Below are 21,933 nucleotides of genomic sequence, written 5' to 3'. Positions count from 1 at the left end.
TGTCTGGAGTCACCATGTGTGACACTTAGGGAGCCCGCTCCAGTTCTAACCTCTCCAGGGGTCCTCACTTGAGCAGGCACTCGCCCTGCAAACTCCAGAGGCCCTGGTTTTACCCTGTCCGCCCACCAGAGGACGCTCTGCTGAGGTCTCCCAGGGCCAGGTGAGGGGCACAGGGCCATGCCACCGGGCAAGGCCAGGAGGCGGCAAACCTATTCCCATTTTCTAAACACATCTGCTGGGCGTCCACTAGCCCGTCTCACATGGGCTCACAAAAGCCCAGCGGGGAAAGTATGAGCACCCCAATTTGCAGATGAGGAAAACCGAGGCTCACAGAGGCAGTGTCCTGTCCGGGATCCCACGGCTGGTAAACATGGGGAAGAGATTTGAATCCAGATAGACTGACCGCATATGCATAACGTGAGGGTCCGTTCCAAGGGCGCCTGATTACGTTCTCCGGGGAGCCCAATGGGCAGCCGTCGGAGGGAGGGGCCCAGCGCAGAACACTCTGCAGGTGGCCAGGGCCAGCCCACCAGGTGGCACTTCTCCCTGAAGATCTGGAGACACTTCCTCCACACCAGAAATGTACTCTTGGTCCCAGCAAAACATCACAACAGCCCAAATATCACCAGTGGCCCACAGAGTTCTCAACAAGGGATATTTTGGTGAAATTCTGCATGTCTGTGGCCAGTGGCGGGAAGAGAAGGCCTAGTGGGGACCGTGAATATCAGTAATGGCCGGGTATCAGCGAGGCCGGACAGCAACATGGTGAGCGCCCTGGCTCGGGAATCACCAAGTCCAAGCCCAGGTCCTGCACTTCCCCAGCTCTGTGCCCTGGGACTGTCACTTCCCAGGTAGCCCGGCTCTCTGCTTTAAAACTGAATAAAGAAAACAATTAGCCTGACCAGGCGGTGGCGCAGTGGATATAGCGTTGGATTGGGATGAGGAAGGACCCAGGTTTGAGACCCCGAGGTCACCAGCTTGAGCGTGGGCTCATCTGGTTTGAGCAAAAAGCTCACCAGCTTGGACCCAAGGTCGCTGGCTCGAGCAAGGGGTTACTTGGTCTGCTGAAGGCCCACGGTCAAGGCACATATGAGAAAGCAATCAATGAACAACTAAGGTGTGGCAACGAAAAACTGATGACTGATGCTTCTCATCTCTCTCCATCCCTGTCTGTCCCTATCTATCCCTCTCTCTGACTCTCTCTCTCTCTCGCTGTAAAAAAAAAAAAGAAAAGAAAGAAAAGAAAACAACAGTGAGAAGGGAGAAAATATTTGTAACCCATATATCAGAAAAGGGGTTTAATATCCAAAATATATAAGGAATTCCCTCAACACCATAGTGAAGAAAACAAAAAACACCTAAAAACAATCAGAAACTAGGCAAAGGTCTTGAATAGGCATTTCTCCAATGAATACATACAGATGGCCAACATAGGTATGCAAAGGTGCTCAACATCACTAGTCGGCAAGGAAACACAAATCAAAACAATGAGGTGTCGCCTCACCCCTGTCAGGTTGACTGCTATCAAAATAAAAGATGACCAGCACTGGCGAGGGTGTGGAGAGAAGGGAACCCTCCGCGCTGCTGGTCGGAATGTAAACTGATACAGCCACCGTGGAAAGCAGTAAGAGGTTCCTCAAAAGTTAAAAATAGAACGGCCACGTGATCCAGGAATCCCATCGCTCTGGGTATTTATCCAAAAGAACTGAAATCAGGATCCTGAAGACATACGTGCACTGCCTGTCCCCCGCGGCGTTATTCACGCTAATGAAGAAACACCCTTGCTGTCTGTGCCTGGGTGAACGGGTAGAGAAAACGTGACAGACACACACAATGGGGTACTCGTGAGCCTTAAAAAAAGAAGAAACTCGGCCCTGGCCGGTTGGCTCAGCGGTAGAACGTCGGCCTGGCGTGCGGGGGACCCGGGTTCGATTCCCGGCCAGGGCACATAGGAGAAGCGCCCATTTGCTTCTGCACCCCTCCCCCCTCCTTCCTCTCTGTCTCTCTCTTCCCCTCCCGCAGCCAAGGCTCCACTGGAGCAAAGATGGCCCGGGCGCTGGGGATGGCTCCTTGGCCTCTGCCCCAGGCGCTAGAGTGGCTCTGGTCGCGGCAGAGCGATGCTCCGGAGGGGCAGAGCATCGCCCCCTGGTGGGCGGAGCATCGCCCCTGGTGGGCGTGCCGGGTGGATCCCGGTCGGGCGCATGCGGGAGTCTGTCTGACTGTCTCTCCCCGTTTCCAGCTTCAGAAAAATACAAAAAAAAAGAAGAAACTCCATGCGCAACATCATGGATAGACCCGGAGGACATCCTGCTAAGAGAAAATGAGGCTGGTGGGGAAGGACAAATATTCCGTGGTATCATTTACAGAACATCTCTAAATAGTCCAACCTGCAGAAACAGAAAGCAGAGCGGTGGATGTCGGGGGCTGGGAAGCTGCTATGAATGGCTGAGGTTTCAGTTCCACAGGATGAGTTAGTTCTTAGAGACCTGGGGGCCAACGCAGTGCCTAGAGCTACCTACTACTGTCCCGTGCACCTGAACAGGTGCGCTGCGAACAGGCTCACGCTTGTCCCGTAAACACCTGTTGAGAGGGCAGATCTCAAGTGTTCTTCATATAATTTTTTTTAAAGACTTTATTTATTCATTTTAGACAGGAGAGAGAGAGAAAGAGAAAGAGAGAGAATGAGAGAGAGAGAGAGAAGGGAGGAGCAGGAAGCATCAACTCCCATATGTGCCTTGACCAGGCAAGCCCAGGGTTTCAAACCGGCAACCTCAGCATTCCAGGTCGACACTTTATCCACTACGCCACCACAGGTCAGGCTATTTTTTTTTATTATTATTATTCATTTTTAGAGAGGGGAGAGAGAGACAGAGAGAGGGAGAGGAGAGAGAGACAGAGAGAGAGAAGGGGGAGGAGCTGGAAGCATCAACTCCTTCCTATACGTGCCTTGACCAGGCAAGCCCAGGGTTTCGAACCAGCGACCTCAGCATTTCCAGGTCGACACTTTATCCACTGCGCCACCACAGGTCAGGCTCTTCGTATAATTTTTAAAACACTGAACTACTGGTGGGACTATAACGTGCCAGCACGAGCTTTTTGGGCCGACGAAACTGCTCTGTATCCAGATTATGGGGTTGGTTCCATGATATGTTTTAAATTTCATCGACGGGTACGCTGCAGAAAAGGTCAATTTTACTGTATGTTAATTTTTTTAAAAAAAATTATAAAAATTCCAATAGTCATATCTATCTCGAGGGGCCAGGGCGAGTTTGATGTCCAACGACATGCCCAGCACCCAGCACAGTGCTCGCTCAGTACACCGAAAGCTGGGGAAGGGTCAGGCATTACTAATACCATCAGTTCGCCCCCTGTCCTTTCCTCCTCCAGAGATTCAAGCCCCAGGCCAAAATGCGAGAGAGGAGAGGAAAGTTAACTTCCTGGAGAGGGGGCTGTCACAACACCAGTCCCCAATGTTTCAGGGACCTGTGACTAGACTTAAGATTAATAGCAGCCAAGCTTCTCGTCTCCAGGAATAGGGTTTAACAGAACCTTCAGTCCATTATTTCAAACGGAACTTGCTGCCTGTCCAGCTGTGTGGCCGGGCAGGTTCAAGGCGGTGGATTACACTGCTAGGTGTGTGCTGGTCCCCGGGGCCCCCTGATATACCTGAGGTGTGACCCAGCATCTCTGAGGGGCTACTTCTCTGCACTTAAAGCAGCGATGAGATGCCCACTCAGCCTGGTGAGGGGATTTATAAAGCACTCTGCGTATTCCCTAAGCTCTCGGCAGTCCAGAGCGCCAACCCCGAGTTCTTCCCACCTCTCCCAAGGGTTGGGACTTTTAAAAAGCGAATACATAGTAGTGTTGGAGGTTCCGTCCTGTCCTGTACTTTTCCTGCACCTACAACCAATGTAATTAAATCAATAGACCTAAATGTTAAAGTTGACAACAGACAATTAGGCTAATTACCACTTCCTTAAAGGACCAATTAAGGCCGCTTCCCAAACCACCACATTCTGAGAAATGGTACCCAGCGCTTTACGAGCAACTGGGTGACTTAGGAAGTTTGGCAAAAGCTGGGCTGAACCAACGGACTCAGGCTGCGTTCGTGCAGGACTTCTCAGAGCCTTCAGTGAGTCAGCCGGTGCTGTGGATCTCTAAGCGGGCTCTCTAAGACACACAGGGTCCAAGCAACGCTTTATAAATCCCCTCACCAGTCTGAGTGGGCATCTCATTGCTGCTTTAAGTGCACAGAAATAGCTCCTCAGAGATGCTGGGTCACACCTCAGGTACATCAGGGGGCTCTGGGGACCAGCACACACCTAGTTGTGTGCGCCGAGATGTGTGACCTGAGCAGACACACAAGGTCCCATGCCCCATGTGGATCTCTAAGCGGGGGACACTCTAAGCAGGGGACACTATATATGGAAGAGCACAGACGGGGAGCCGCTAAGGCCAGTCAGTCCCGCAGAGCAGGGCTGCGTCCTTACGGAGCATCCAAGTCACCTGAAAAGACTGTTACCCTAGGTTGCCACGGGGGATGGGCACTGAGACTGCGTGTCTAACAAGCTCCGGTGATGCTGCAGCTGCTGGTCTAAGGGTGCTACGCCTTTGCTGCCCACTTGACTGGTGAGAAAAGTCTCAGAATAGGGAACTGGCTTGCCAAAAGCCACGCAAGAGTGACAGGTGGGGCCAGACAGCAACCCCCGGCCTCCCCTCCAAGGACCTACTCCCACATCCAGCCACCCCTGTGTTCCGGGCCCCGCCTGCTCTCAGCTCTCCGGAGCTAGGGCCATCTGCTCAGTCTGCAGGGTGCACTGAAATCAAACGAGAGCTTCGAAAATGTGGATGCCTGCCCCCCAACCCTCGGATCCTGACTACTGGGTCCAGGGTGCAGCCTGGCTTTGGTGACTTGGAAAGCTCCTCCAGTACAGCCAGAGTTGAGGTTCAGTGATGCAGAGGGTCAGCCTCACCCTGAATGCCTGAGGGACATCGCCTATAGCAACTCCCGAATCAAGTATGAAGGGTTTACCAGATGGGGAAGGGAATGGAGCTGGACGAGGCCACAGGGGGCTGGAGCCCCATCCTCAAGACAGGGTGGCACGGCCAGGGGTTCAGACTGCCTCCGGAGAAGGTTTCCATCCCAGCCTGGGTCCAGATGAGCCCGTCAACTCACGCTCTGGATCGTCCTGAGTGAGACGCTCTAAATCAGTATGAGAACGCCACGGGGGTCTTTTTTTTTTTTAAGACTTTATTTATTCATTTTAGAAAGGAGAGAGAGAAAAAAAGAGAGAGAGAGAGAGAGAGAAGGGAGGAGCAGGAAGCATCAACTCCCATATGTGCCTTGACCAGGCAAGCCCAGGGTTTTGAACCGGCGACCTCAGTGTTCCAAGTCGATGCTTTATCCACTGCGCCACCACAGGTCAGGCACAACGGGGGTCTTTAAAGACAATTTCGGAATTGGGTGGCAGACCACACATGGCTAGTGTAGGGAAAAAAAGAAAAAGAAAAGGTTGATGACTTGAAGCTTCTTCATGAACACTGTTAAGAAAGGATTAGTGCCTGCCCAGGCGGTGGCGCAGTGGATGGAGCGTCGGACTGGGATGCGGAAGGACCCAGGTTCGAGACCCCGAGGTCGCCGGCTTGAGCGCGGGCTCATCTGGCTTGAGCAAAGAGCTCACCAGCTTGGACCCAAGGTCGCTGGCTCCAGCAGGGGGTTACTCGGTCTGCTGAGGGCCCACGGTCAAGGCACATGTGAGAAAGCAATCAATGAACAACTAAGAAGTCGCAACGCGCAACGAGAAACTGATGATTGATGCTTCTCATCTCTCTCCGTTCCTGTCTGTCTGTCCCTGTCTATCTCTGCCTCTGTAAAAAAATAAAAAATAAAAAAATAAAAAAAAATAAAATAAAAAAAAAGAAAGGATTAGTGACAAGAAAGTCAATGAATCCAATTAGAGGAGGTTTCAGTGTCTCTGAACTTGGGGGAAAGCTTTAGAGATGAGCCCACAGGTCACCAGTGGGCTCTGGGGGCAGACAGCAGCATTGCAACCCCAGTGTCTGCGGCCCACCCACGTGTTGCTTTACTCTGCACCTCAATGGGCTCATCTATGAAGTGGGGGGATGGCAGTGTCTGCCCAATGGGGTTTTCGGGAGGGATTAAATGAGGTGATATATGCAAGACCCTTACAACAGGGCCAGGCCCTAGTAAGTGTTCAATAAATTCGCATAACTTTTCCTATGGTCTAATCGTTACTAGATTCAATCTTTAAAGTCTATTAAAAAAATTTTTTTTTCAACTTGTCATCAAGTTTGTGTTCTGGTCAGCTTCCCCGAGTTCTTTCTGGAATGGGCGGACATGCAGGCACTCCATTCAGCTACAACCCTCTGAGAGTAACTGCGCTCAGGTCCCCACGCGGTGGTGGGCGGGGCTTGGCTTGCTGCAGGGTCTGCAGGGGGACGCCCCAGGCAAGGCCCCCCCCACAGGAAACTAAGGAATTCACACGTGACCCCAAAGCAATGGACCCCCGCTTGAAGGCAAGCCGTAACCAGGAAATGAAGAAATCAGGCCAGTTTTGGAAATCTCATTCGAGATTCCTTGAGAGCCAGAGGGCTGGGGTCCCCTGGAGGGGAAGCCACTCAGAAGGCCCGAGCAGGCATCCCTGCAGGGGCGCTGGTGTTACAGGTGTGTGACCTGAGCGGACACACAGGGTCCCATGCCCCAAAGAGTCCCTGCTTAGCTTCACGGTCTGCTGTCTCCATTCTCAAATTCTTAATACTTTCCCACAAGGGGCTCTTCATTTTGTTTTGCCCTTGGTCCCACAAATGACGTAGGAGTCATCCCATTTGACCCTATATTTACCCTTTCTGGTCAGTCAGTGAAGGTTATGAGCCACTTTGGCTCCCAGAAGGTAAATCAACTGTCACAGGACACAGCTGGTCAGTGCAGGGAAGCAGCACACCCTAGATCAGGCGTCCCGAAACTACGGCCCGCGGGCTGCAATGCGGCCCCCTGAGGCCATTTATCCAGCCCCCACTGCACTTCTGGAAGGGGCACCTCTTTCACTGGTGGTCAGTGAGAGGACCACTGTATTTGGCAGCCCTCCAATGGTCTGAGGGACAGTGAACTGGCCCCGTGTGTAAAAAGTTTGGAGACCCCTGCTGGGGTTTTAACTTGGGGGGGGCCCACTATGGGGGAGCTGGCCACCTCTGCCCCCCTGAAAGCATGCTCAGGCTCCCTTGGGCCTGGGCTGCAGGAACTGCCCCCTTGACCCAGCCCAGGCTGAGCAGGAGGCAGCAGGTGGTATTCGTTCCCCGAGGAGCAGGAACTGGGCACCTGTGGATCTGGGTCCGGGACAGCACTCCCGGATCTGGGTCACAAGCCAGGTCCCACAAGAACAGCCTTCAGTCGAAAATTAAACAATGCAGCAGAGGCAAAGCAAACACAGGTAATCTTTGCAGGCCCAGGATCCCTCCCTCTGCACTCTCTCTCCTTCCCTACCCCCAACAATTGACAGCAAACTCCAGGAAAGAAAGGGGGAAATCACCAAGAGCTGAAAACCTGCCGGGTGGAGGGAGACCTGGCCCAGGCACTGGTCTAGGAGTTACCAATGAATAAAACAGACACAAATCTTTGCCCTGAGGAGCTCAGGTTTAATGGGAGAAAGAAAGACAATGAGCGTAATAATTAAGTGGATTATATAGTGTGAGGAAATATAATGAAAACAGGGCCAAAATGTTTCTACAGGCTGTATACACATTATCTCGTTCAGTTGTCTCCACAAATCGTCTCAAGGGCTCTCATCCCCTTTTCACAGACAGGACACACGGAGGACGCTGCCCAGGTCCCACAGACAGCAAGGAGACAAGGAGCAGAGAAGGGCAAAATCCTCCTCATCTGGTTTTAAAGGAGCAAACGGAGCAGGACGCCTGGGTCGCTCCCAGGCCTTGAAGTAGGGGAGAGGGCCCAATCCAAGTACGCCCCTCTCTAGTCCTCATGGTTCTTGAGAGATGTGACAGGGTTGTAGGACCCTCCAAATACTCCCTTTTGTTCCACAGACAAGGCTTCGAAACTAACAGTCCCGAGTTCAAGTCCCACCTCCACCTGCTCACCAGGGCCCTGGGCAGTCTCCCCTTTCTCTGATTTAAAATGAGATGACAACTCCCTTTCACAAGGGACGAGGGGAACAGATGTCAAGACTGCACTCCACAGTGCCTGTACAGTGGTGAGTGCCCCCCACACACCCCCACTGCAGGGTGAATGCCCTATGCCCACCCCTCTTCTCCCCTCCACGCTGAGAGGACAGGGCCACATGACTCCCAGGTCAGACCGTGGGGCACGTGGCAGAGGGCGGAGCACAGTAAACATTTGATAAGTCAACACTGAAGAGGAGCAGGGTGTCTGGGATGATGGGAGTTAATACATCTGAAGACGTGCAGGGTACTGGGCACAAATGGCACGCCCTCCAAGGTGGGAACGTAAAGTGCTGAACCCACTGTCCCCGGTAGGGGGTGAGCTGACTAAAATGCTGCATCACACACACACACACACACACACCCCGGGCACTGAACACTCCTCCAACTCAAGTGGCACCAGGTCAGGATCTCTGCGTGACCTGGGACCCTGGCCCACCCTTCAATCTAGCAGCCGTGAGGTCCAGGGCAAGACCCTCAGCCCTGGGACCTCAACTTTCTCCTCTTAAAATGGGGGGATTAGGCACCAAGTGAAGGGAGTACATGACCAAAAGCAGTGATTTCCCCCAAGGTAAAAAAAAATCATTGAATCGCATGAGGATGGCAGAAGGGGCAGGCATTCCCAGCCTGAGTAAGGGGACGCTTTGTGGAGCCAGGAATCCATGCGCCAACCCCAGCTGAACAGCCCGGATGTTAACGTCAGGATAAGAACCACCCCTGAATTCCACCAGAGGGGCTTTCCTTGTTCGAAACTGCCCTGCGTCTGCAAGCATCTGAGACCCTGGTGTCAGCCTCAGGGCTGCGTGGAAGGGGCAGGAAGCTGGCAGATGTTTGCAAGATGGCATCAGTGCTCAAGACACGCTGGAGTACCACGTCAGCCAGTGCTAAGAGACCCAAGGCCAACGGCCTCTCCAAGCCTATACACCCCACCGTGCCCACCTGCCATGGGGGTCACTTCACTCACACCCGGAAGGAGGGGCGGTGCAGTCAGGTGAGGAGTGAGGTGCACACCAGAATCCCTGGTTTGTGGATGTGGAGATGACACGGAGAAGCTTCTCATCCACTGACTCCCACTTCTGAGCGCTAAACTAGGCAGGCTGTGAGTTAGGAGTTTCGTGTGTGCTCAGTCCTCACAGGTAGGGCTCTGTTTAGCCCCTCATCCGCAGGTGGTGATGTGGAGATTCTGAGAGGGCTTGGACACACGCCCAGGCCACCCAGCCGAGCAGCCAAGGGGAGGCCTGCACCCAGAGCCCTTCTCCCTGACTTTCAGAATGTAGTCAGCTGCTCAGCGGAGGGGGCTGAGCTAGGATTCTAATTCAGCTCCTGCCTACACTAAAGCTGTTTTCCTGGCCAAACACCTACCCTGCGGCTGCCCCAGGCCAGGGCATCCCCTGGGGCTCCATGTCCCAAGAGGAAGGCTGGTGGAGACCCCCTCCCAGGCAGGTTTCCAGAAGGCCTTGCCCAGTACAACCTGGACCATAAGGCGGCTGGACCCACAAAGGACCCATTGTGGTGACTGGAGAAAGCCAAGGCCAGACCCAGTGGGCCCTCCGCACAGCACTGCCCCAGGCTCCGTGGCCTCATCCCCTCCCCATGGCGCCCCCACACTCACAGCACAGGTCCAGGACTGGCTGGGGTGGGGGGTGGGGGGGCAGGCCTCCTGTTCTACCCGGCCAGGGCAGCCTGAGCCTATCTATGGTAACCTAAAACCCTTCAGCTGCCCGGCTATCCGGATGGGCTGCAGACCCTGCCCATCCCTGGGGGCTCATTCGAGGTACCCAGGACACACCTGTCAACTGGGGTGGGGTCCAGGAAAGGAGGTCTGTAGAGGGGAGGAAGGGGATAGTCTGGGTGCTCCCGTATGGACGAGGTAGCAAACTGTGACCAAGAATAGGGGGAGGGGATACCGGTTTGTGAAGTGTGAGGACCCGCGGGGGAGCTGGCAGGCTGGGGAGGGGCCACACGGAAGGAAGGGGTGGGGCGGCCCGGGATGGCCCGAGGTGGGTGGCCTTGCCAAGGGAGGTGCGGAGCTGCACCAGGGGGGTCCCCGGCAGCTCCCGCTGGCTTTGTGTGCGGCAGGCGGCCTGCCAAGGTCCCCGAGGGCCTGCCGAGGCATGCACGGGGCGGGGGGCCGCTTTTGCGTACCAGGCAGCAGGGATCCGCGGCGTGCCCGGGCACCCCCTTTGCCGCAGCCGGGGCTTCCCAGTGGCTGGGGGTCGCTACACTCACCTCCTGAAGTCAAAGGGCATCGTGCCGTCGCCGCCAAGGGGTGGGAGCGCTGCAGGCCGGGCGGGCCGCGGAGCCGCGTGGGTCCCTGCCGGCTGCCAACGCCTCCTCCGGCCGCCCCGCCCCCGCCGCCGCCGCCGCCCCCCGCCCAGACACTCGCCGCTCGCCTCCCGCCGCCGGGAAGTGACGCTCCGCGCAGCCCATTGGTCCCCGCCGGCCGGACGCCCCTTCCGCCGCCCGGTTAAAGGGGCCCACGGGCTGGAGGGGAAGGGGCGGGCCTTTGGGGGAGGGGGCTGAGGTTCTCGGAGGGGAAGGGAGCCCTCAAAGACGCACTCGACCTTTCCAAGCTCCCCCCGTGTTTCCGTGTTTTCTCTCTCTCCCTCTCTCTCTCTCTCCTCCCTCCCTCCCCCCCCTCTCTCGCTTTGGGTAAATCCGTGTGCCTCTCTGAGCCTCTTGCTTGTTGCATTTGTAAAAGCAGTCTCTTGAGTTGTGACTATTAAATAGAATGGTCCAGATGTGGGCTGTGCACAGCGTCTAGCTCTGTGTGTGAAGGGAGATCAGGCAGTCCTAGGTTTGTAAGATGCACATTTTTACCAAAAGGCACTTTCCTGCTGTGCCTCTTTGGGAAAGAAACTTGGCTTCTCTGAGCCCCAACCCTTTCCACAGTCTGCGCAAAGAGGATGTTGACACTGGTGGGCTTTTTCCCGGGGATTAAATGAGAAAGTTGGAGACTGGCTTCGTGCAGTGTCTGGCGCCTAGTAAGGGCTGTCTCCCAACGCTGTGTGGTTGGCCTGGTAGCCCTCTGCTTTCATTTTACAAAGGTATTCAGTTGTCTCAGAGGCAGATTGCAACCTCGCTTGTGACTTGGCCCAGGACAGACCTCTCTGAGCCTCAGTCTCCTTCTGCGAAGTCAGCATATTCCTGGACTAGAGGAGATGATAGTTCAAGTAATGCAAGAACCATGTGGAGGAAACTCTGAACTTTCCCAGTTCTGTCGTCCGCCCTACCACCAAGGTCATGGTGACACAGGGCTTGAAAAATCCCAGGGGAGGAAGGTGGAGGCTTAAGCTCTAAAAGCAGGGCCTGCAGGTGGTTTCTTTGTCTATAAATAGAGGGAAATAGTGGTATCTGTTCCTCTGGGAGGATTCAGAATGCACAGTTTCAGCAAGGGGCCTGGTACAGGGTGGGACCATGAACTAAATTCTTCCCCCTGGAGAATATACTTAGCCTGATCAGTTGTCTTTCCTTCCCTCTGACCTCTGGCATTCTCTTTTCATTCATTCATTCGTTCGTTCATTCATTCATTCAAAAAGGGCCCAGTCCTCTTAGGAAAGAGAAAGAAATCTTAGCCAAAACTAGAAATCTGAGGGCAGCAGGAAGTGTGAAGGGGCCTTGAGCCACTACTGGGCCCAAAGGAGCGTTTATTGGCTGTGCGCAGGAGGGAGTCATGCAGGGGTGGGCATTTCACCACAAGTCTCCCTCCTCAGAATGTGGTCCACAGTTAGCTGGTGGTGTGCAGGACAGCTGTTGGGGCATCAGGGGGCAGATTCTCAGTCCCAGCCAGACCTACGGAATCAAGTGTGCAAGTCACATAATCTCCAAGAGATTCATTGGCACATTTAAGCTTGAGAGGCACTGTGAGAAGGGGGTTAAGCTTTTGCATTTCCTGTTCCTTCTGCCTAGATCCCATTCCCCTCTCTGTCTTCCACCTGCTGTATGGGAGAGAAGGCACATGTCTCCCAATAACCACTCTTCCTTTCTTCATAACCGTGAACTGTGAACAGAGCCCAGACTGGAGCCAAACTCTGCATGGGCTCACGGTCCAGCTTGTCCACTAACTAACTTATTTTACCTCTGCCAACTTATTTTACTCAGTCTTTTCATCTGGGAAATGGGGGCAATACTAGTACCTTCATCATAGATCTGGTGTGAGGATGTGTGTTGACGCATGTCAAAAGTTTAGGTGCGTGCCTGGCACAGTGATAATGAAAGATAGGGTTGACTATAGCTGTTATTTTTGTATGTGATGGAACTCCCCATTTTTGGCGGGGTAATTCACAGCTTCTCTTACAGCTAGGTGTGGCTGTGTGACTAAGTTCTGGCCACTGATAGGTAAGGGGAAGTGGCTTGTGGCAGCTCCTAGGATAGTTAATGTATATTACCCCTTGTGTCCCTTTCTCCATCGGGATGCCCAGAACATGGATGCCACCATCCTGGACCGTGCCGTGAAGGCCATGCAGTGCAGAGCAACAAGATAGAGGAGACTTAAGTCCCTGTCACTGAGTGGCACAGTACCTGTCCTCAAACACCTACCCAGACATCTAAGCAAGAGAGAAATAAACACCTTGTTTAAGCTACTGTTATTTTGGATTTTCAGACACTTGGACCTGAACCAGGTGCTAGAACACCTGCCCAGCCTCAACTCAAATACTGTATGCTGCATAGGCCAGCTGCACCATTAGATACTCCCGGGGCACCCTGTAGCTGTCCTTGGGAGAACTTGTCGCAGTTTGTGATTAGATTATTGTAATTAGCTGATGTCTGCCTCCCCGTCTTGACTGGCAGCTGTCCAGGGAGGATGGATGTCTGTTCGCTCACTGCCATATTTCAGCATCCAAGCAGAGCCTGTATGTGGAGGGGGTGTAGTAACAATGTGTGGAGGGCTGAAGGGAGGCCTCCCGGTGAGGCAGGTCTTCCACAGAACGGAGGCTGGGGAGTGGGGCACATCAGTGAGGGTCTCTGTGGGGACTGTTGAGGTCTGTACATAACCAGACCAGCAGTCCTGATGGCCCATCCGCCCAAACGACAGGGGGAGATGGAGCTAAGGAATGAGTGGGAAAGCTCTGGATCTCTTTGACCAGGGAGTGACTTCACAGCAGCTGAGTTTTAGGATGTTTAATCTTGTGGCACCCTGTGACAGCCAGCCTCCTGATATTCCCATTCTCGTGTAGTCACCTCCCACAATGAGTAGGGCTGACCTGGGTAACCCAGAGGACATGGCAGAAATGACAGTGTAGGACTCCTGAGGTCAAGTCATAAAGGATATTGAGGCTTCCTGCTTAAACTCTCCTGGCTCACCTGTTCTGGAGGGAGCCAGCGTCTGTGTCACAAAGATACTCAGGCCCCGTTAGAGAGGGGTCCACATGGCCAAGAACTGCCCCAGCTAAGCTGCCCCTGAATTCCTGCCCCTTAGCAGTGATATAAGATAATAAGTATTGATTGTAAGCCACTAAACGGTGGGTGACCAGTTGTTACACAGCAGTAGGTAATTTACACAGCCTCCAGCCCATAGCTGGTCTAGTGAAACGGAAAACCATTTCAGGGAGAACGCCCCAGCTGGGTAACCCAGACACATGGCTTAACTAGCTGTCTGTCTCAGTATGAAACAAAGGGTAATAATACCTCACCTATGGCAGGTAGTCTCGAAAGTCACCACCCCAATTAGTCCACTTCTGGGTATTCAGACCCTTGTAGAGTCCCCTTTCTTAGAGCATAGGCTGGACTTACCGTCTCACTTGTAATGACAGAAGATGACGTTCTGAAAAGATCATGACTTCTGTCTTGGATGCTCTCGCTGTCAGGCCGATCGCCCTGGCCAAGCCAGCTGCCATGTTGTCCGGCAGCCCTCTGGAGAGGTCCATGGGAGTGAGCTTGCAGGTGAACCTTCCCAGGCCTGACAACAACCATTTGAATTAACTTAGAGATGGATCTGTCAGCCTGACCTGTGGTGGCGCAGTGGATAACGCATCGACCTGGAAATGCTGAGGTCGCCGGTTCAAAACCCTGGGCTTGCCTGGTCAAGGCACATATGGGAGTTGATGCTTCCAGCTCCTCCCCCCTTCCTTCTCTTTGTCTCTCTCTCTCTCCCTCTCTCTCTCCTCTCTAAAAATGAATAAAGAAAAAAAAAAAAGAAATGGATCTGTCAGACCCAGTTCAGCCTTGAGAGGACTGCAGCCCTGCCACCTCGTGAGGGCCCTTGACCCAGAGGCGTCCTGCTGAGCTACATCTGGATCCTGTGAAATGACAAACGTTTGAAGCCCTTAAGTTCCTGGTAATTTGTTACACAGCAACAGAACCAAATACCTGGTCCTTGAAAGCTTGCTGTCAAGATGAAATAATACGTGTGGTGCCCCGCACATAGTAGGTGCTCATGAAATGCTTGCTGAATGACTCAATCAATAAACAATGAAACGTTCTAGAGCAGTGGTCCCTAACCCCTGGGCCGCGGACCGATACCAGTCCGTGGGCCATTTGGTACCGGTCCGCGGGGAAAGAATAAATAACTTACATTATTTCTGTTTTATTTATATTTAAGTCTTAACGATGTTTTATTTTTTAAAAATGACCAGATTCCCTTTGTTACATCCATCTAAGACTCACACTTGACGCTTGTCTCGGTCACGTGATACATTTATCCGTCCCACCCTAAATGCTGATTCGTGAAAATATTTTCTGACATTAAACCGGTCCGTGGCCCAAAAAAGGTTGGGGACCATTGTTCTAGAGCAGTGGTAGTCAACCTGGTCCCTAGTGCCCACTAGTGGGTGTTCCAGCTTTCATGGTGGGCGGCAGTGGAGCAACCAAAGTATAAATAAAAAGATAGATTTAACTATAGTAAGTTGTTTTATAAAGATTTATTCTGCCAAACTTAGCGAAAATCCGACATAAGTACTTGGTAAGTAATTATTTTTATACGCTTTAACTTGCTGTAACTCTGCTTTATAAATTTTATAAAGTAAAGTTACTTTTCTACTTTATAAATCACCATGACTGTGGAACTGGTGGGCGGTTAGAAAAAAAATTTTTTGTGTGTGTTTTTCTGAAGCTGGAAACAGGGAGACAGTCAGACAGACTCCCGCATGCGCCCGACCGGGATCCACCCAGCATGCCCACCAGGGGCGACGCTCTGCCCACCAGGGGGCGATGCTCTGCCCCTCCCGGGCGTTGCTCTGCCGTGACCAGAGCCACTCTAGCGCCTGGGGCAGAGGCCAAGGAGCCATCCCCAGCGCCAGGGCCATCTTTGCTCCAATGGAGCCTTGGCTGCGGGAGGGGAAGAGAGAGACAGAGAGGAAGGAGGGGGGGTGGAGAAGCAAATGGGCGCTTCTCCTGTGTGCCCTGGCCGGGAATTGAACCCGGGACTTCTGCACGCCAGGCCGACGCTCTACCGCTGAGCTAACCGGCCAGGGCCTAGAAAATTTTACTACTAACAGAGATACAGAAGTGGGCGGTAGGTATAAAAAGGTTGACTACCCGTGTTCTAGAGTGTAGAATGTTCCTAGGATCCAAATGCTCACTCCCCTTCCCCCACTCCTACAAACACGTCACCGAAAGTTGTTTTAAGAAGGGAATGGCTGGGTCAGATTTGCTTTTCTGTAATAGGAGACTGGTTTGTGCTCCATGGGCGTGGCTGGTTCCGCTCTGGTCTGGATGAAGAGAGATTAAGAAATAATAATTCTTTGTCAGCTCGGAGCGGTCAAGAGTAACTTGAGCCTCACAAGGCAGGCCTCTGACCAAACAAGTCTCCTTTCTTGTTCTACTAAAAGTCTCATGACCAACCAGAAGACATTCATCTATGCATTCATTCAAGTTACTCACCAAACACCTCCTTATGACAGGTCCTCTGGTTGGAGAGATGGACGCGACATGTCCCTGTTCGCAAGAAGCAGGAAGGGGGTCAGCAAACAGTGCGGTGCCAGGGTCAGGGCACCAGCTCCTGTGCCTGTGCAGTTCCGTGTGGGACGCGCAGTGGTGGGAGCAGCACCAGAGATTTCTGGGAGGTCAGAAAGGGGTCCTTAATTCTACCCATGGGATAAATAGGTCTGAACTCTTTTAGTTGAAGGGGATAGAAATTACCTCAAATTAACACAGGCAAAAAAAAAAGAAAGAAAGAAAGGCTTCAGGCACTTGGCAGCTGCGTTGGAGTCTCTCTCCTGTTCCTAGGCTGGTCTTCTTCTGGCCCCATCTCCGGGCAGGCTCTCCCTCTGTGCGGGCAATATGCCTGCCTGTAGCCCCAGGCTGATGCTTTCTTGCTCAGCAATCCCAGCAGATCAAGATGACCTATCTCCTAATATCTCCAGCAAAGGTTTCTGGCTGACCCTCAGGGGGCTGGCCTAGGTCACGGCCCTGAAAGTAGCCTCCAGGAGAATGGAACCTGCTGATTGGCCAGGCCTCCACTGACCGCCAGTCCCTGAGCCTGGAGGGGAATAGCCTCATTCTACACACACCGCAGGATTTAGATGGAAGAGGGTGGTTTCCTAAAAAAAAAAAGAGAGAGAGATAAAGTAACATTACCAAAGACGGAGAGGATGTTGGGAGGCTAAATCATCAGATATCTTCTACAGGGAGTCAGTAAATGCTTCCTGGAGGAAGAAGAGTATGATCTGAGACCTGAAGAACAAGTAGGTATTAGTCGGGGGGAGAGAGGCAGGCTGGGTGCCTCAGTTATCAATTGCTGCATAAGAAATTATCCTAAACTTACAAGCCATAGAAACTCAAAAGGACAGGGTTTGGAGAGCTTCTGGGTCAATGAATATGTGAAGATAGGTTTGTTTTTTTTTAATTATTTATTTATTTTATTTTTTACAGAGACAGAGAGTGAGTCAGAGAGAGGGATAGACAGGAACAGACAAACAGGAACAGAGAGATGAGAAGCATCAATCATTAGTTTTTCATTGCGCATTGCAATACCTTAGTGTTCATTGATTCCTTTCTCATATGTGCCTTGACCATGGGCCTTCAGCAGACTGAGTAACCCCTTGCTGGAGCCAGCGACCTTGGGTTCAAGCTGGTGAGATTTTGCTCAAACCAGATGAGCCTGCACTCAAGCTGGCGACCTCGGGATCTCGAACCTGGGTCCTCTGCATCCCTGTCCGACGCTCTATCCACTCTGCCACTGCCTGGTCAGGCTGAAGATAGGTTTTAATCCTGACTCCTCCATTCTCCTGGCTGTGTGACCCCGGGCAAGTCACTGAACCACTCTGTGCCTTGATTTGCTCATTGTTAGACTGGGATTAGTAATGCTTATATCATATTAAATGACATAATGTAGGTCCAGAGCTTAGCATGGACATATAGTATATGCTCAATAAAATGGTGATTTGTCCACACCCTCCTACTCTGGGGAGAACACCAGGGAAGATTAATGCAAAGGTAGCAGCATTTGGTCTATACAGGAAGGGGGTCTTTGTCTGAGTGGGGACATCTGCTCTGCTTAGGGTGTGGCATTTTATCTGTACTTTCTAAGAGCGGTGAAGCTCACCAGACAGCACTAATTCTTGCCCCCCAGCAGTCAGCTGCGCTGTTTCATCTCTTTCCAGGCTGTAGCCCACCAGGACCCCTGTGTCCCTCGGTCCGTTGTCTGTGGTGTGGCTCCAGCTTGGGTAGGGCCTGCACTGGTTCTGCCTGAGCTGGCTCTGCACTAGCCCCTTCCGCACAGGCTCCGCCCTCCATTCCTGCTCCTTGGCTGGACCTAGGGAGGAGCTTGGGCAGGTGTCCCTGTGGCTTCAGGGTGAGTGTGTGTCATGGTGCATGGGTGTAGCCGCGTGTGTTGGCAGCACTAAGATCCAGGGACAGGTGGGTCTGTCCTCCTGGCTGATGACAGAATGGGCCGTGACTGGCTGGGTGTCCAACCCACCTTGACTCTGAGGAGGAAACAGACAAGGGAGACCTGGGCGAGTCTGGGTGGGGTCCCCATGTCACTCTTCCTCTGCAAATTGGTCACCTGCAGGGGTTAGAGGTCATTCAGCCACTTACTCATTTATTCATTCATTCATCTGCACGTTGATGATATACCAGTGAACGGGACAGCAACTCCCTTCACACACAAGTGCTTAGCACCCCATAGATAATGACAAATACAGATAAACCCAGTAACAATGTTCCAGGCATCCCTGACTTGATCCACATGTCCCTAGGTGCCTGCGAATGGAGCGAGGCCAAGTGAAAACCCGATCACGGTAACCCCAAGGACTGCGCGAGAGGTGAGCCCAAGGGTATAAGAGAAAACTCTGGGGTCCGAGATCAGGATCCTAAACCAAGCTCAGTGGAGCCCTGTCTGCATCACCCTGGGGGGTCTCAGTCCCCACTGTACCCTCAGGTTCCTCCTCTGCAAAATGAAGACCTTGTCCCCTCCACGGGTCAGCTGATGGGGTAAGTGTTGATTCTGCGGTCCTGTTGGATCCCTCCGCCACAGCTTTGGATCCGGTTCTAGCTGGATCTGGATCTCACATCCCATGCCCTCTGGTCTACGAGCGGTGTTGGTGAAGTGGGGTCTGTCAGAACAGCCTGTCCTCGCTGTGTGAGTTCATTCCGCTCCATTTTCAACACCCCCACACACACACTTGTTTACAAAACAACTACATTTTTAGCAGAGCCCACACAGGGCTTCCTACCAGACTGAAGCTCAGCAGACGCTCACGGAGGCCCGGGAAGTGTTCAGGTGTCACGGACACAGACATCAGCTGGACCCTCTGTTCCGGGAGAGGCACCCCACTTGTCCTTCGTGTTTAGTCACCACAAGACCAAAGCCTTTCTGCCCTGCCCCCACCCCCAAACCAGCTTTTTAGCAAGGGCTCTAATCAAGTAAGTCAGAGTTATTAAAACAGGATTAGCTTTTGTGAAACTTTGTTTTCATGACCTAATTATTTAATGAAAGTAACAGCAATTGCTCAGTTTAAAATGTAATATTAAAAAACATATTTTGCCTGACCAGGCGGTGGCGCAGTGGATAGAGCGTCGGACTGGAATGTGGAAGGACCCAGGTTCAAGACCCCAAGGTCACCAGCTTGAGGGAGGGCTCATCTGGTTTGACCAAAAAGCTCACCAGCTTGGACCCAAGGTCACTGGCTCTAGCAAGAGGTTACTCGGTCTGCTGTAGCCCCATGGTCAAGGCACATATGAGAAAGCAATCAATGAACTAAGGTGTGGCAACGAAAAACTGATGACTGATGCTTCTCATCTCTGTTCCTGTCTGTCCCTGTCTATCCCTCTCTCTGACTCTCTCTGTCTGTGTAAAAAAAACAACAAAAACATTTAAACTGTGAGAAGAGTCCACAGCGGAGAGTGAAGTCTCTCTTGTCCCCCCACCTCCAGCAAAGGCGACCCCCCTGGGGTGGGCTGAAGGAGGGTGTGTGTGTGGGGGGGGACACGACGCCAGCCTCTCTTCGGGAAGGCAGCGGAGGCAGGCTGTCTCTGCATGTCCAACCAGGGGCCCTGAGGCCAGAAGAGAGGAGGGAGAGTGGGCACTACCCAGTTGTTGAGGGTCTGCCAGAAAGCTAGAGGGGAGACCTTGGGGTCAGGGGTCCCACAGAGACCTTTCACCCACATCTGAGAATGGGCTGGAAATAATTCTGGCCTTGGAATGGGGGTGGATGATAAAATGGGCCCGGAGAGCCCTCAAATCTCACTGTGTTAGCAAGCGAAAGGGTGAGAGCCCTGAACACCAGCTCTCTGTCAAGGGCTTTTGTTAGGTTACTTTAAAAGTAATTTTTAGCCTGACCTGTGGAGGCGCAGTGGATAAAGCGTCGACCTGGAATGCTGAAGTCGCTGGTTCAAAACCCTGGGCTTGCCTGGTCAAGGCACATATGGGAGTTGATGTTTCCTAGCAGGAAACATCCCCCCTTCTCTCCCCCCTTCTCTCTCTCTCTCTCTCTCTCTCTCTCTCCTTTCTCTCTAAAAATGAATTTAAAAAAATTAAAAAAAAAACAAACTAGTTTAAAATAAATAAATAAAATAAATAAAAGTGATTTTTAGGTCCTGGCTGATTGGCTCAGTGGTAGAGCATCGGCCTGGCATGTGAAAGTCCTGGGTTCGATTCCAGGTCAGGGCACACAGGAGAAGCAACCACCCCTCCCCCTTCCCTTTCTCTCTCTCTCTCTCTCTCTCTCTCTCTCTCTCTCCCCCTCCCACAGCCATTGATTGATTGAAGCACGTCAGCCCCAGGCGCTGAGGATGGCTCCATGAAGCCTCTGTCTCAGGCACTAAAAATAGCTTGTTGCAGGCATGACCCCAGATGGGCAGAGCATTAGCCCCAGACAGAGGTTACCTGGTGGATCCTGGTCAGGGTGCATATGGGAGTCTGTCTTTCTCTCTCCCCTCCTCTCACTTGGAAAAAGAAAAAAAAAGTAATTTTTAAATACACAGGTAGTCTAGGAATATATTTTCTGTGTAAAACATGAGAACTTCATGGATTAGCCTAAGCCTCCTCTGAGCTCCAGCGCCAGTCTCAGTATGCCTCCTCTTCTGCAGGCGTCACCCCCATTTTCACATGGGTGTGCACCCTTCCAACTGGTTTTTGTGTGTGTGTGTGTGTGCAGAGACAGAGAGTCAGAGAGAGGGACAGATAGAGACAGACAGACAGTAAGGGAGAAATGAGAAACATCAATTCTTCATTGTGGTTCCTTAGTTGTCCATTGATTGCTTTCTCATATGTGCCTTGACAGGGGGGCTACAGCAGACCGAGTAACCCCTTGCTCAAGCCAGCAACCTTGGATGCAAGCTGGTGAGCCTTGCTCAAACCAGATAAGCCCTCTCTCAAGCTGGCGACCTCGGGGTCTCAAACCCAGGTCCTCCGCATCCTAGTCCGACGCTCTATCCACTGAGCCTGGTCAGGCTTTCCAACTTTTTCTCTCCACATTTTTCACACATATGTGTTCTGTTTTTATTTGTCTTTTAAGGTGAATAGTATCATATATATTATTCTGCCACTTAGTTTTGGATGAATAATATATCTGGGAGATCTTTAGGCGAGTTCAGACCTGCACAAGGGTTAGGAACGGTGTTCCGTTGGTCGGACACACCCCGCGGCCCCACTGCAGATGAGCAAACGGAGGCCCAGAGCACATAAGGGACGTCAGTGCCTTGCTACAGCTGGTAAGTAGCAGAGCAGGACTCTGGATTTCTCTCTCCAAGCTGGAACTGTACCTGCCCTTTACCTAATCTGCCTGTGGCTTGTGCCCTAAATTTCCTTTGGCTCATGATATCATCAACTGTGCTATTTAAATGGCAGATTGATCATAACGCAAAGAACAAGTTGGCCACCTCCCTTCCTTGTTAAAATACCTCCTCGGCTCCCAATACCTAAGGGACCGGGTCTAAGTCCCTCTACCCAGTAACAAAAGATCTTCTAATCAGGGTTCCTTGTAACTTAATCCAGTTTCCCTTGGCCAGACCCTGCCTCAGGGTCAAAGCCCCATTCAGTATGTGTTTTCCAACACTTCCCAGCAATTAACTCAATTCTGACACTCTCTCCCGGGACAGAGTCAGCTCCCACAGGTTAGGGCTCAGGAGCTACCACACTAACCCCTGGCCTCCGTGTCCGACACCATTCTCCAGTCCATGTTGTCACCTGTGCTCCTGAGTGACCAGCTCTAAATGGGAAATTCCCAGGATCCTCTCCTCGGGTTCAGTTCATTTGCTAGAGTGGCTCACAGGACTGGGAGACACATTGCCTTGTGTTTATCAGTTTGTTATAAAAGAGATTATAAAGGAAGAAGAACCAGGTGAAGAAGGACATTG

At 52.3% G+C, this 21,933-nt stretch overlaps 1 protein-coding gene and 1 long non-coding RNA gene across 2 annotated transcripts in view; both read right to left on the bottom strand.

Annotated features, from left to right (window-relative positions):
- Window positions 1-10,581, bottom strand: part of ERGIC1 (endoplasmic reticulum-golgi intermediate compartment 1) — a 97,162-nt gene extending 86,581 nt beyond the window's left edge. Inside the window, exon 1 of the mRNA XM_066273293.1 lies at window positions 10,423-10,581. Within this exon, the coding sequence (XP_066129390.1) occupies window positions 10,423-10,442 (20 nt within the window). The 5' untranslated portion in view covers window positions 10,443-10,581. The remainder of the gene's footprint in view (window positions 1-10,422) is intronic.
- Window positions 10,582-11,811: 1,230 nt separating this feature from the next.
- LOC136336147 (uncharacterized) lies at window positions 11,812-16,634 on the bottom strand. The gene is made up of 4 exons (XR_010731385.1): window positions 16,273-16,634; window positions 16,015-16,189; window positions 13,927-14,092; window positions 11,812-11,985 (listed from the first exon to the last, which is right to left on the bottom strand). It is a non-coding gene; the product is annotated as an uncharacterized lncRNA (long non-coding RNA).
- Window positions 16,635-21,933: the final 5,299 nt, after the last annotated feature.

The sequence above is a fragment of the Saccopteryx bilineata genome, chromosome 4, assembly GCF_036850765.1.
Source record: "Saccopteryx bilineata isolate mSacBil1 chromosome 4, mSacBil1_pri_phased_curated, whole genome shotgun sequence".
Lineage (NCBI taxonomy): Eukaryota > Metazoa > Chordata > Mammalia > Chiroptera > Emballonuridae > Saccopteryx > Saccopteryx bilineata.
Note: the sequence above shows the minus strand (reverse complement) of the source record. Positions and strands in the feature narration are given on the sequence as shown.